The sequence below is a fragment of the Crassostrea angulata genome, chromosome 2 (assembly GCF_025612915.1).
Source record: "Crassostrea angulata isolate pt1a10 chromosome 2, ASM2561291v2, whole genome shotgun sequence".
In the NCBI taxonomy this organism is placed as follows: Eukaryota; Metazoa; Mollusca; class Bivalvia; order Ostreida; family Ostreidae; genus Magallana; species Magallana angulata.
The window spans coordinates 41668034-41683949 of record NC_069112.1 but is presented as its reverse complement, the minus strand read 5'-3'; the positions used below and the strand labels follow the sequence as shown (position 1 = coordinate 41683949).

Genomic DNA, 15916 nt, shown 5'->3' with positions numbered 1-15916 from the left:
AAATCTTTTCCTGTTAAATTTAGACTCCCATGAGGAAACCCATCATTTTCATTAAACGTTCTAAAATCAGTATACTTATTCACTTCGGAAACCCCCTAAATATTTTTCAGTCAATATTTATTCCCTAATTTATACTTTATTACATAAACACTTAGAAAAAATAACCATTGGTTTAAGTCAAAATCCATTCCTGTTGAACTTGGACTCCCATGAGGAAACTCATACTTTTCATTTTAATGTTATAAAATCAGTATACTTAATCACTAAGGAAACCCTTAATTCTTTTTCAATCAATATTTGTACCCTAATTTATCATAAACTACATTAACACTTAGAAATAATCACCATTAGTTTAAGTAAAAGTTCTTTCCTATTGAACTTAGACCCCCATGAGAAAACTCATACTTTTCATTTTAACGCTCTTAAATCAGTATACTAAATCACTTAGGAAACCCCTTAAATCTTTTTCAATCAATATTTGTACCTTAATTTATTCTAAATTACACTAATACTAAGAAATAATCACCATTAGTGTAAGTTAAATCCTTTTCTGTAAAATTAAGACTCCCATAAGGAAACCCATAATTTTCATTTTAACGTTATAAAATCGGTATACTTGATCACTTAGGACACCCCCTAAATCTTTTTCAATCAATATTTCTACCCTAATTTATCCTAAACTACACTAAAACTAGGAAATATTCATCATTAGTTTAAGTAAAAATCCTTTCCTATTGAACTTAGACCCCCATGAGGAAACTCATACTTTTCATTTTAACGCTCTTAAATCAGTATACTAAATCACTTCGGAAACCCCATAAATATTTTTCAATCAATATTTGTACCTTAATTTATTCTAAATTACACTAATACTAAGAAATAATCACCATTAGTGTAAGTTAAATCCTTTTCTGTTAAATTTAGACTCCCATGAGGAAACCCATAATTTTCATTTTAACGTTATAAAATCGGTATACTTGATCACTTAGGACACCCCTTAAATCTTTTTCAATCAATGTTTGGGCCCTAATTTAACCAAAATTACACTAATACTATGAATTAATCATCATTAGTTTAAGTAAAAATCTTTTCCTATTGAACTTAGACTTCCATAAGGAAACCCTTAATTTTCATTTTAACGTTCAAAAATCAGTATAGTATTCATTTAGGAAACCCCCCCTAAATTTTTCAATCAATATTTGTACCTTAATTTATTCTAAATTACACTAATACTAAGAAATAATCACCATTAATGTAAGTTTAATCCTTTTCTGTTAAATTTAGACTCCCATGAGGAAACCCATAATTTTCATTTTAACGTTATTAAATCAGTATACTTGATCACTTAGGACACCCCCTAAATCTTTTTCAATCAATGTTTGTGCCCTAATTTATCCTAAATTACACTAATACTATGAATTAATCATCATTAGTTTAAGTAAAAATCCTTTCTATTAAACTTAGACTTCCATAAGGAAACCCTTACTTTTCATTTTAACGTTCTAAAATCAGTATAGTATTCATTTAGGAAACCCCCCCTAAATTTTTTAAATCAATATTTGTATCCTAATTTATCTTAAATTACACTAATACTAAGAAATAATCGCCATTAGTTTAAGTAAAAATCCTTTCCTATTGAACTTATAGACTCCCATGAAGAAATCCATAATTTTAATTTAAACGTTATGAATTCAGTATTGTTATTCACTTAGGAAACCATCTAAATCTTTTTCAATCAATATTTGTACCCTAATATATCCTAAACTACACTAATGTTAAGAAATAATCATCATTAGATTAGGTAAAAATCCTTTCCTATTGAAGTTAGACTCCCATGAGGAAACCCATACATTTCATTTTAACGTTATAAAATCAGTATACTTGATCACTTAGGACACCCCGTAAATCTTTTTCAATCAATATTTGTACCCTAATTTATCCTAAATTACACTAATACTATGAATTAATCATCATTAGTTTAAGTAAAAATCCTTTCCTATTGAACTTAGAATTCCATAAGGAAACCCTTAATTTTCATTTTAACATTCTAAAATCAGTATAGTATTTATTTAGGAGACCCCCCCCCCCCTAAATTTTTTAAATCAATATTTGTATCCTAATTTATCTTAAATTACACTAATACTAAGAAATAATTGCCATTAGTTTAAGTAAAAATCCTTTCCTATTGAACTTAGACTCCCATGAAGAAACCCATAATTTTAATTTAAACGTTATGAATTCAGTATTGTTATTCACTTAGGAAACCATCTAAATCTTTTTCAATCAATATTTGTACCCTAATTTATCCTAAACTACACTAATGTTAAGAAATGATCATCATCAGTTTAAGTAAAAATCCTTTCCTATTGAACTTAGACCCCCATGAGGAAACTTATATTTTTCATTTTAAAGCTCTTAAATCAGTATACTAAATCACTTAGGAAACCCCTTAAATCTTTTTCAATCAATATTTGTACCCTAAATTATCCTAAATTACACTAATACTAAGAAATAATCACCATTAGTGTAAGTTAAATCCTTTTCTGTTAAATTTAGACTCCCATGAAGAAACCCATGCATTTCATTTTAACATTATAAAATTAGTATACTTGATCACTTAGGACACCCCCTAAATCTTTTTCAATCAATATTTGTACCCTTATTTATCCTAAATTACACTAATACTATGAATTAATCATCATTAGTTTAAGTAAAAATCCTCTCCTATTGAACTTAGACTTCCATAAGGAAACCCTTACTTTTCAATTTAACGTTCTAAAATCAGTATAATATTTATTTAGGAAACCCCCCCTAAATTTTTTCAATCAATATCTGTACCCTAATTTATCTTAAATAACACTAATACTAAGAAATAATCACCATTAGTTGAAGTAGAAATCTTTTTTTATTGAACTTAGACTCCCATGAAGAAACCCATAATTCTAATTTAAACGTTATGAATTCAGTATACTTATTCACTTAGGAAACCATCTAAATCTTTTTCAATCAATATTTGTACCCTAATTTATCCTAAACTACACTAATGTTAAGAAATAATCATCAATAGTTTAAGTAAAAATCCTTTTCTGTTAAATTTAGACTCCCATGAGGAAACCCATACATTTCATTTTAACATTATAAAATTAGTATACTTGATCACTTAGGACACCCCCTAAATCTTTTTCAATCAATATTTGTACCCTAATTTATCCTAAATTACACTAATACTAAGAAATAATCACCATTAGTGTAAGTTAAATCCTTTTCTGTTAAATTTAGACTCCCATGAGGAAACCCATACATTTCATTTTAACATTATAAAATTAGTATACTTGATCACTTAGGACACCCCCTAAATCTTTTTCAATCAATATTTGTACCCTTATTTATCCTAAATTACACTAATACTATGAATTAATCATCATGAGTTTAAGTAAAAATCCTTTCCTATTGAACTTAGACTTCCATAAGGAAACCCTTAATTTTCATTTTAACGTTCTAAAATCAGTATAATATTTATTTAGGAAACCCCCCCTAAATTTTTTCAATCAATATCTGTACCCTAATTTATCTTAAATAACACTAATACTAAGAAATAATCACCATTAGTTGAAGTAGAAATCTTTTTTTATTGAACTTAGACTCCCATGAAGAAACCCATAATTCTAATTTAAACGTTATGAATTCAGTATACTTATTCACTTAGGTAACCATCTAAATCTTTTTCAATCAATATTTGTACCCTAATTTATCCTAAACTACACTAATGTTAAGAAATAATCATCAATAGTTTAAGTAAAAATCCTTTCCTATTGAACTTAGACCCCAATGAGGAAACCTGTACTTTTCATTTTAACGTTCTAAAATCAATCTGTACACTTAATCACTTAGGAAACCCTCTAAATCTTTTTGGATCATTATCTGTACCCAAATTTATCTCAGATCGTACTAATATTAAGAAATAATCACCATTAGCTTAAGTAAATATCATTTATTTTGAAATTTAACCCCATGAGAAAACTCATACTTTTCATTTTAATGATAAAAATCAGTATTTCCTACTAAATCACTTTTTTAAAGTAACTTTTCCTAATATGTTTGTATTAATATAATTATGTAACGTAATTCATCCGTATTTTCAATGAAATTGTACAATTGAAAAGGTATATCAATCAAGTACATGTATGTGGAAACAGCATAACGATTCCATAGAACACAGCATTATGATTTTTAGAAAGATAGAGGAAATTAGGATTAAAAGTTGGCAATGTTTACAGAATGTTTTTAAACAGGTATTATGATAAAAGCTATGCTGATTGAGGTTAAAAGATCACATATTTTGCTTTTAATACATATTATTTATTTAAAAGAATTAAATATAGACTCAGTGTTAACCAGTTGGGAAAAAATACCGCTAAATTGAGGAAATATCACCTATTTCTGATTAGGAATGGGGCCGAATTTCGGCCACTAAGAAGGTACTGATATATCCCTTAAAATATAAGTAATAATCTGTTCCATAATTAAATAAATCTTGAAATAAAATAGACACATTTTAATTCTAAATAAGTTACGATCCCTTCTTTGATTATGAATATGGCATTCGCATGATGTCAAAATTAGATCTCGTGTTCTCTTATCAGTGAAAAACTTAACAGCAAAAACAATGCCTGACCTTGTTATAGTCGTTTACCAGATTTATCTATTAGAATAGAATGATATAATTCCCTAGATATCGAAGAAAAAATGATACTTACTGTAAACAATTATTTCCATCTTCGAGTAGGAAGTTCCGATTGCGCATGCGCTATTTATATCCAATGGAGGAAAGTGTGTAAAGTACTCTTATGGACTCCACTATGCGTGTCAAAAAATTCACATACACACCGGAAACCCAAACATAGTACGATTTTATATTTTTTGAATCAAGTACGATGAGAAATAACGTTTCCGAACGATTTTACTTCCCACTACACGGGTGCATGTAGTGGGAAGAAAAAATGTAGTGGGATAAAACGTGTGTATTCATACTCGTGTAGTGGTATTCAGGTGCTTACAAACACACACACACACACACACACACACACACACACACACACACACACACACACACACACACACACACACACACACACACACACACACACACACACACACACACACACACACACACACACACACACACACACTAGCTAGCCAAGAAAATAAAAAGAATTCAGAGATATATTCCTAAATACTTCCTGTTCGTGTAAATAAAACGCATGATACACAGTTAAGGTTTATGACCATTGCGAGAGATAGTGTTTAACTCTTTTAGCATTTCTTTAAAGGTGTCCACCGACAGGATTTTAGGTGTATAAATGTTTTGTTATAAATGTTGCAATATTGCAAAATGTGTCTGGTCAAATTGGAAATTGTATTGATGAACCTTCGTGCATATCTGTATACATAGTAACGTTAATAAACGCCCCTTTCATCTTCTTTTTCTATCAAGAAAAAAATTGAACATACTCAAAACAAGATCAAATATGTAATAAATGAAAGTTCATGTACAGGATGTCCAGCAACAGGGTTTTACGGATCTAACTGCTTCATTCCCTGTCCAGATGTCAACTGTCAGTACTGTCACATAGAGACGGGCACCTGTCAGGGATGTAAACCTGGATACCAAGGTCATCACTGTGAATTAGGTAAGAAATTATTTCAATAAAAACACATTATTATCTATACATGTACATGCGTGTATGTGGCAACATTACGTATTGGCTACAATAACAAAGCACTAGTAGAACTTCTCAAACTTTAGGATAATTATTTTCATCTTAAAGTAGTAATACAAAATACGCAATTTACATGTATCAACGCGTATTACTTTGTAAAATGAAATTGTGTAGGATAAAAATATATACTAAGTATACATGTACATCTTTATGATTAAAAAAAACACCAAAAGATTCAATTCTTTCATTTCAGAACCAATTCGATTAAAATTAAGTAATATGCTTCGCTGATTAGTTTCTGTATTGACTTTTCAACGTTTTACAACCGTTAAATCGATGATTATTAGTGTGTGGTTAGGTATTTTTTTTTTCTACAGCAAAAAGCAAATTTCCCAACGGGCTTTAGGGAATTTACGGCTGCAGTGAATTATATAAATGTCCCTGTAAATTCATTCTATAAAAGTTAAGAAAATTGCCGTATTTAACAAACACAATATTACGAATTTACGGCTGTAAGGAAATAATCACATGACATCTCTGTTGATATCTTAACCCATTTTTTAAATTTATTCCTGTAACGAATATTGCACATTGAAACTTTCATTAAAAGTGCACAAAACGACTTGTCAACTGTTCTAATGTTTATAAAATAGAGTGCATACTTAACATATCAAAAATTAACATTCAGATTCTGAAATAAATTTAACGTAGTAAAAATGTTAGGACTGCGGAACAAAATACCGGTATTCCGTTGTATTGCAGTGCATGGACAAAAAATATCGTAGCGTGATAAATTTTTTGTTCAATACCGGTAAACCAGTATAATTGACCGGGCTCAGAATTCCATTACAGACTCGGGATTCCAAAATTCTGATTTAATTTAAAAATGACTGTTGCGTTTGTAATTGTTCCAAACACGAAAAGACAGGCTGAGGTTTTGATATTGTGACTGGTGAAAGAGCTTCCCTAAAGCCAAAACATGTAGACATGCTGATATTCTTAATAACGAATTTGAAGTAGGCCCTGTTGTAGTTGTAATTATACCTCCCTACCGGATTACACTCTCAGTCAAAACAATTATGTCATATGGTGAATGTATAATCATTGATTGTTGTACATTTTATTTTTTTTCCATCAGATCAATTGATTGCCTACAATGTATTGCACCAAATGTACCAATTTTACTACCTTGGTCTAATTTTGATAGATGATAACTCATCTAATATTTCATTTTCTTTTAATTTAAACAGTTTATAATTTAACAACAATACTATTTTATTTATATATTTAAGTTTTGGTTTTGTTTTATAAAGACTTTTAGTGCAAATGAATCATGTATAACAATTAATCAATTCATGAACAGTATATTGCCCGCAACACAAAAAAAACAAGAGGAACATGGGGCCACATCACTCACCTCAGCAACAATGGGCGTTGAAAAGATGTTGTGCTGTATGGTCCCTCGGTAGAATAACAAAAAATAAATATTGCAAAGTGTTCGAATTTTACACATATTTTTGCATACACGTAATCTTCATGAAATACTATTTTTTACCAGAATAAGAAAATCCTACGCAAGATATAAAACTAAACATTTGGTAGGAGTACACTGTTAAGTTGTTTACTTCCAATTCCCTATAATTTCGTTCTGCCCCCCCCCCCCTCTTTGTAAAGCGATCAAAATATATGAAAGCATATAGGTACATTTTTTTCATCAACTACTTACGAGTTATTGTATTTAAAAAAAAAACATATAATAGTTATTGTTTTTTTTTTTTAAATTCTACATGTATATATGTGAAGAAGAAAATTGTACCTCAATGTGCTCAATTCCTCAAATTAAAAACATTCAATTTTTTTTTGTCTTCTCCATTATAATTAAATGACTGTTATTTACTTCGCGTACAAACCAGGATAATTTTCCGCTGTGATATTTTCTTAGGAAAAGCGATAATTACTTTATCCCCGCAACAGAAATGTGTCAGAACTATGGAAACTGTTTTAAAGATGTCGCTGTTATTTACCCGTGTCTGAAAAACTATCAAAATTGATGTAGATTTCCATTATTTATTGTATGAAGAGGGGGCCCCAGAGAGTAGGTATATACAGACTATATTCTTTATTTTGTTTGTACAAGTATTTAACATACTCTTATATATAAAGAATTTCAAATGTTCAACCAAAATTTCAGCGTCAATCGTAGAATTATAAGCAAGAAACATAGCTCACAGTTCGCCTAGGTTTGAGTCATAGTTTGTTTACATGAGTTAATTACATTCAGCTTAAGATTTTTAACTTGGTATTTCCTATTCAGCATTTAAAATGGAAAAAAAGAATGGCCTAAGATTTTCAATTCGTTTATTCACTCAAGACCAGTTCACTGGTATTTGAGGTTCAAAATCAGTTTAATATACAAATGTACACAAACACAGTCAAGGATCACATGTACAGTAGTAATAATGACGAAAAAAGGTTAAGTTTACAATTCAATAAGTTGTTGAAGTTGGTTTCTGGAAGAACAGACTTTCAAAATTTCCTTAATAAATATTGACAATTCTTTTACTTTTTTAATCTTAAGTTTTGAAAATCTGTGTACAAACATAGAATTGTGAGCAAATCACTGTATCTTGCTTATAATTCGAAGCTTTACACTCAAATATGGTTAGTAAATAGAAATTGTAAACAATTAAACACAATTAAAGAAACACGCACTATAACAAATAAAGAACACAATTTATTTTTTCGAAATGAATCATATATTTACATTTCTATACCTACATATTTCCGACAGCGATATCAAACTCTATTTAAACTGAATAAACTCGAGAAAATGCCGAGCATCTCAACAAAACCTATTCCATTAATCTACCATTACGCAAAAGATAATGCCGAATTACCGATAGAATGAATTGTATTTCAGTACTTTTTTGATACATCAGATGTTGCTAAATTTGTGCAGGTAAACAGTTAACTGTTTGTTTTGCCGAAGTCTCTGTTTGATTTGATACGTAATAATCACGGAATACAGACGATAGTTCCCAGGTTACAAAGCATAAATAATGAAAACGAAACGAAAATCAGAACAAGCTAACACCAACGTCATGTGTGGAAACTGTCAACGCATTGAAATATTTAGCCTCAATTTACTTCACAAAATCGGCACCAATATATTGTGCATGTTTCAAAACTTTCCCTTAATACGCGAATGGTTGCACAACAAGCAAATTCATCATAGTCAGATCGACCCTTTTTCGTATAATGTCATGGCTGCTTTAAACAAAGAACCTCTTTTTAGAAGTATGGAATACGAGTCTTGGTAAATTGGGTATGCAAACCCGGGCCGTGGCAAAATAAAAGCTGGGGCAGATCGGCAATCGTCAATTCCAAATACGCAATATTTTGCAGCAATATTTACAGCAAATACAAATATACGGGTCCATCAAATATCCTGAAATTTTAATGAGATTGAGAGATTAATAACTGCCAATCTTTTGTTTTGCCCAGGCCAAGTCTTGTCTACCCATTTTACAGGATGCCGAACCCGAAGCTATTAAACTGATTGAAACACGCTTTTCCTTTATAATTATTTTCGTAATAACTCAGATTTGAAACTTAATTACACCTTAATTTTTGCAATTGATATTTTCCTTCCAATAATGATAATTTATGCTAAACTACGTTAAATTAGAATCAGTAGTTCTTGAGAAGAAGATTTTTAAAAATGCACCCCCTTTTTCTACAGTTTCAAGGTTTTCTCCGCTTTGAATATAGATTGGACTTTTATTTCTGCAATTTATATTTGCCCTCCCATAAGGATGCTTTGTGCCAAATTTGGTTGAAATTGGATAAGCGGTTTTAGAGAAGAAGTTCAAAATGTAAAAAGTTTACAGACGGACAGACAGACGGACGGACAGACGGACGGACCGACGGACGGACGGACGGACGACGGACATAAAGTGATCAAAATAGCTCACTTGAGCTTTCGGCTCAGGTGAGCTAAAAACAAGATTTTGATTAAAAAATAATGCAGAACGTACCGTAATGTATTTAACAGGATCGCAATATATTCATATCAGAAAATCCTTTTCCATAATACCCAGTCCTAAAAATAGTCGTATTTGAATTTGCAACTGATGGTAAAATCGAATATAAAACTTATGATAGTTTAAAATATTGTCAACTGACTATTCTTTAACACGTTAACAGTAAGATTACTACAATTTCATCATTAATATATAATAAATCACGGCTTAACACTCTGATGCATAGGGAAACACTTTACACTTAATACCAGTAATGTAATTTCTAAAAAAAATAACTGAAGATGTTTCAGAGTAAATAAAAGTAGTTTATGCTTTTTCGCCCAGCCCCTTTTAATCAAATATATCTGAACTTTATACATATAGTGAGTTAACGTATTTTTGAGTTGTTTGCAACTTTCACAATAATAATGAATGCTGTGTAACATATAATGGTTAGGCGTTACTGTTATGCAGATTTATACTTTTATTTCGTTGTCTCAAATTACATTAATTAATGCATGTGTCATTCTAAAAACAGTCATCAAGGCAGTTTACGGAAGCTTGAACATTTTTTTTAAAGTTTGCCTATACATTATTATTTTTATTAAAATAACATTTTTTTTTAAATTTTATATTTCCTTTTGACGACTAGAAGTCAATGATATAAAACTCTTAGATTTCGATTAAGCGTTCATACATTTCTGCTGACATTTATCATGACAGCTTGTGTATGAGTTACATATTTTTTAATGTTTGCTCAGAATAATATTGTTTGTGCGTATTTTTTGAAATAAAAAATGTCTACAGTGTAAAGGTATTTGATCTTCAAACATCATCATTTTTTCATTTGGATATAAAAAAAAATTATATGGAATAGTATATTTAGGAGCTGCATTAACAAAAATAAAAATACAAAAAGGAGAGTATGATCGAATAGGATTAACACACGATAGAACAGTATTCATGCACGTTACGATATCATATTACACGACACGAAAGGATAAGTAATGTTCATAATTAACATAGAATATTGTTAAAAGATCTTCAGGATTAATCTAGTGATTGTAAAATTTGATACATAATACGTACGAATCAAGACATACTCGGATATTTTTGTAATTAACAATGGCCACGTTGCTATACCTCGCTGCATCATTGATAGAATAGATAAAATGAGGAGTGGAATTTATTTACAAAGATTATGTGTTTAAATGATCAATACCTTATCTGTATTGTTAGCATTGTTCCCATTACCATAACCCCAGCTGGTCGCCGCAAACATTTTAGTCCGAGATATCAAATTACATGGAACATCTATAGAACCAGTATCAATCAATGGCAATGTTGTGAATGTTGTCGTTGAAGCGTGAATGTTATATAAATCTAGTTTGTTTGGTCGGGAAGGATTTAAAGATGTTATATGTGTACGTATGACCGTCCGACATTGATTACAACTTCAAGGTCTTGACATCTTTTAGCGTATCTTATCTAATATAGCTGCAAAAAGATGTTCATGTTGCAAATCAGGAAAAAAACACTATTAAGATCGAAATAATGTAAGATACCTGCCATATAAAAATCACTATTACATCAATAATGAATTATATAATGTAATAGAAACATGTTGTGAGTGCACATTGTAATTAGTTTAATTTTTGTTTTGGTTTTTTTTATTATTATTATTTTTTTTTTGTAGAGGGCGGGGTTATTGTCAACGGGTAGTGGTTGTTTCTCATAAATATACATCTACATCATGCATTGGTTAATGACCGTTGCAAGACACTCATTGAACCATGCAGTGGAAACTGGCAAATCAAGTTACATGTTTCTCCTAAATATCAGCCAAATATTCTTTATACTTATATTTCTTTCAGTGTGTCCCTCAGGATCTTATGGTGCTGCATGCAATCTTAAGTGTGGAAACTGTCTTGACGTAAAGCGGTGTGACCATGTTACCGGGACATGTTTAACTGGATGTAGTGCTGGTTATATGGGGAATTTGTGTAACACACGTACGTAGATATGCCACCAGATTTTTCAACATAAACATGTACATGAACGTATACATGGGCATACGATTAAAGACATTGATATTAACTCATGGTGTGGTTTCTTGAAAAAATATAATTAAAGAACTTTAAGAAAAGTACAGAGAATTTGTTTCTTTTTAAAATTCAGCCTGTCCTTTTGGGTTCTTTGGGCAAAACTGTTCGGAGATATGCAAGGACACCTGTCAAGGATGTAATAATGTCAATGGTTTGTGTGACTCTGGATGTATCCCTGGTTGGACGGGTGACCTCTGCAATAAAGGTATGGGTAATTTTTAGCAGTGGAAACAGTTCAATAAGGAAACGTATTATTAAACATCAACATTAATAATAATTCTTTGTTTTATTCGTAGTATATCCGCATGCCATGAAGCATGATCATTTTATTAATATCAACATGTAATTAAGAAAAAAACGTAGACCAACATTCAAGACATACAGATATATTGATACCGATATATCTGTTCTTTATTATTAGAATTATTATTATCATTAAGGTCTTCCGTTGTTTTCGTTCGGTTTCTTTTTCCCTATTATTATTATTTTTTTTCTTACAGGCGATTTATCAAAAATGGCTCGGCCGATTTTCGTGAAACTTTCAGATCTAATAGATATTAATCCATTTTTTTATTTTTATGACGTCATTTCCGTTCTTGAGAAAATGACGTTTTAACGATTTTCAGAGGGTCGGCTTGTCCAGGGATCTCCTCCTGGAAAATATTTTGTTAACACTTGTAATGCAAAAAAGATTTATATTTACAAGACCTTTCATTTGATATCAAGAAAAAGGGGCTGGCCCCTCAAATTAAGGGACAAAAGGGCTCTAAAGTCTTTCATCTGTAGCCCTTTACTGAGTGATATTTTGTGAACAGTTATAGAAGCAAATATGTTTATCTTACAGTTATGTATCTAATAAATGTAATGATTTTATCATGTGTTACGTAATTAGGGGTTTTTAGGGGCCAAAAGTCCAGAATTTTGATCACCCATATCTCAGAAAGGAAAAATATTTTGAAATAAAGTATAGAAGTAAAGATGCTCAAAATGATGTACTTAATAATATGCAATTTTCAAATTTTCGTTAAATGGCCCCTATAAGGAGTTATGGGATCGGCCCCTAAAACGTTCTTTCCTATATATCTCAAGAACGGTAACAAATTTCTAAACACTTGTTGAACAAAATGTGTTGAGATTTAAATGACCTTTTATTTGATATCAAGAAAAAGGGGCTGGCCACTTAAATTAGGGGACAAAAGGGCTCTAAAGTCTTTCTTCCATAGCACTTTACTGAGAAATATTTTTTAATATGTTTAAGAAGCAAAAATGTTCATCTTTCAATATTAAAACTATACATTATAAAATTTTTATAATGTGTTACGTAATTAGGGGTTTTAAGGGGCCAGAAGTCCAAAACTTCGATCGAATATATCTCAAAACGGACAAATATTTTGAAAAGCAATATAGAATAAAAGATGCTTTGAATGATGTTTTAAACAATATTCAATCATAAAAGTTTCGTTATCTAGCCCCAATAAGGAGATTAGGGGTTGGCCCCTAATATGTCATATCCCCGATAGCTCTAAATCGGCAAAGAATTTCTAAACACTTGTTGAACAAAATAATGTTTAATATCAAAAGAACTTTCGTATGGTGACAAGAAAAAGGGACTGGCCCTTCAATTTAGGGGCCAAAAGGACTCTAAAGTCTTTCTTCTATAGCACTTTACTGAGAAATATTTTTTAATATGTTTAGGAAGCAAAAATGTTCATCTTTCACTAATAAACCTATACATTATAAAATTTTTATAATGCATTACGAATTAGGGGTTTCAAGGGGCCAGAAGTCCAAAACTTCGATCGAATATATCTCAAAAAGGACAAATATTTTGAAAAGCAATATAGAATAAAAGATGCTTTGAATGATGTTTTAAACAATATTCAATCATAAAAGTTTCGTTATCTGGCCCCAATAAGGAGATTAGGGGTCGGCCCCTAAAATGTCATTTCCCAGATAGCTCAAAAACGGCAAAGAATTTCTAAACACTTGTTGGACAAAATATGTTTAATATCAAAAGAACTTTCGTATGATGCCAAGAAAAAGGGGCTGGCCCTTCAATTTAGGGACCAAAAGGCTCTAAAGTCTTTCTTCCATAGCACTTTACTGAAAATTATTTTGTAATATGTTTAGGAAGCAATAATGTTCATCTCACATTTATTTAACAATATATTATAATTATTTTATCATGTGTTCCGTATTAAGGGGTTTTTAATGGGTTTTAAGGGGCCAGAAGTACAAAACGTTGATAACATACCTCAAACAGAACAAATACTTTAAAAAGTATGAAAATCAATATAGAATAAAATGCTGAGAATGATGTTCCTAACAAAATTCAACCATAATTTTTTTGTTGTTGCCCCGATAAGGAGATAAAGGGTCAAATATCAAAGTCAAGGTCATATAACCTTCAAAAAATTGCACGGAAGACCTCCTCGTTGCTCGCAACGAGATCGTGTCTAGTTATTATTATTATTATTATTATGATATTTCGTGAATTCCATTTTTTAAGTTTCCATATACATCTTTTTTTATAATTATAAAATGAGTTTTCTAGTTTCTTTTTCCATTGACGACTAGAACCAAATGCTATTAAAATATTAGATTTTGTTTTGAGCATACTGATTTTCGAGTACCTTCATTTCAGCTGATATTTCTCATGGCAGCTTTTCTACCGGTTTTAATTTCTTAAAAAAAAAATGAGTGTAAAGAATACAACTGAGTGTGCCTTTTTTGTGGTGCTTTTTCTAAGTTTTATTTTTTGATCTTGTTTCTTTCAAATGTCTTCTATATTACATGTATGTTTTTTAATCTACAAATTTCATCAGCTTTTTTTATTTCAAAAAAGATATAAGAATAGAAATTAGGTGATGTATAAAAAAACATAAAGATACATAATAGAGAAAGATAGACCCGTGGGGATATATGATAACTTACATTGTGTGAACTTCTAATTGTATCATTTTGTTTGAAGAACCATCTGGTTTCATTATTTTCACATGCTTTTCAAAGCCCTAAGGATAGCTCAGCGCGCTTTGTCGTTAGACGTTATCTTCCGGTGCATTGAATAACTGTTGCCTATGCAGAAATACACATCTTCTTAAATGACAAGGAAACCAGTTCAATGGGTTTACGTAAATAATTGCACGTGCTTTTGTGAATTTAATGCACATGCTATTGTGAATCTAATGTGCGGGCTTACATACATCAATGCAGGGGTTGCTACGCAGTGATGAAGAAAAACAATGCGTATACAGTAGCTAAAATGTAGAACGATTTAGCTATACGTATTTTAATTACATGATGAACAACTCTTTCAACATATGAATGTGTCCATGCTTTTGTTGTTGTTTTATAAAGGCTTTTAGTGCAAATGGATCATGTATAACAATTAATCAATTCATGAACAGTATATTACCCGCAACACTAAAAAAACAAGAGGCACATGGGGCCACATCACTCACCTCAGCAACAATGGGCGTTCAAAAGATATTGTGCCGTATGGTCCCTCGGTAGAATAACGAAAAATAAATATTGTAATGTGTTCGAATTTTACACATATTTTTGCATACACGTAATCTTTGACATTGTACCTTCATGAAATACTATTTTTTACTAGAATAAGAAATCCTACGCAAGATATAAAACTAAACATTTGGTAGGAGTACACTGTTAAGTTGTTAACTTCCAATTCCCTATACTTTCGCTCTGCCCCCCCCCCCCCTTTGTAAAGCGATCAAAATATATGAAAGCATATAGGTACATTTTTTTCATCAACTACTTACTAATTATTGTATTTAAAAAGAATATATAATAGTTATTGTTTTTTATTTTAAAAATCCTACATGTATAGATGTGAAGAAGAAAATTGTACCTCAATGTGCTCAATTCCTCAAATTAAAAACATTCACATTTTTTTTTTGTCTTCTCCATTATAATTAAATGATTGTTATTTACTTCGCGTACAAACCAAGATAATTTTCCGCTGTGATATTTTCTTAGGAAGAGCGATAATTACTTTATCCCCGCAACAGAAATGTGTCAGAGCTATGGAAACTGTTTTAAAGATGTC

At 30.6% G+C, this 15916-nt stretch overlaps 1 protein-coding gene across 1 annotated transcript in view; it reads left to right on the top strand.

Annotated features, from left to right (window-relative positions):
• LOC128174344 (multiple epidermal growth factor-like domains protein 10) overlaps positions 1 to 15916 on the top strand; it is a gene marked incomplete at its 5' end in the record, with an annotated part of 55082 nt that overhangs the window by 26222 nt on the left and 12944 nt on the right. Inside the window, 2 exons of the mRNA XM_052839913.1 lie at positions 5556 to 5690; positions 11617 to 11754. Coding sequence (XP_052695873.1) covers positions 5556 to 5690; positions 11617 to 11754 — 273 coding nt within the window. The remainder of the gene's footprint in view (positions 1 to 5555; positions 5691 to 11616; positions 11755 to 15916) is intronic.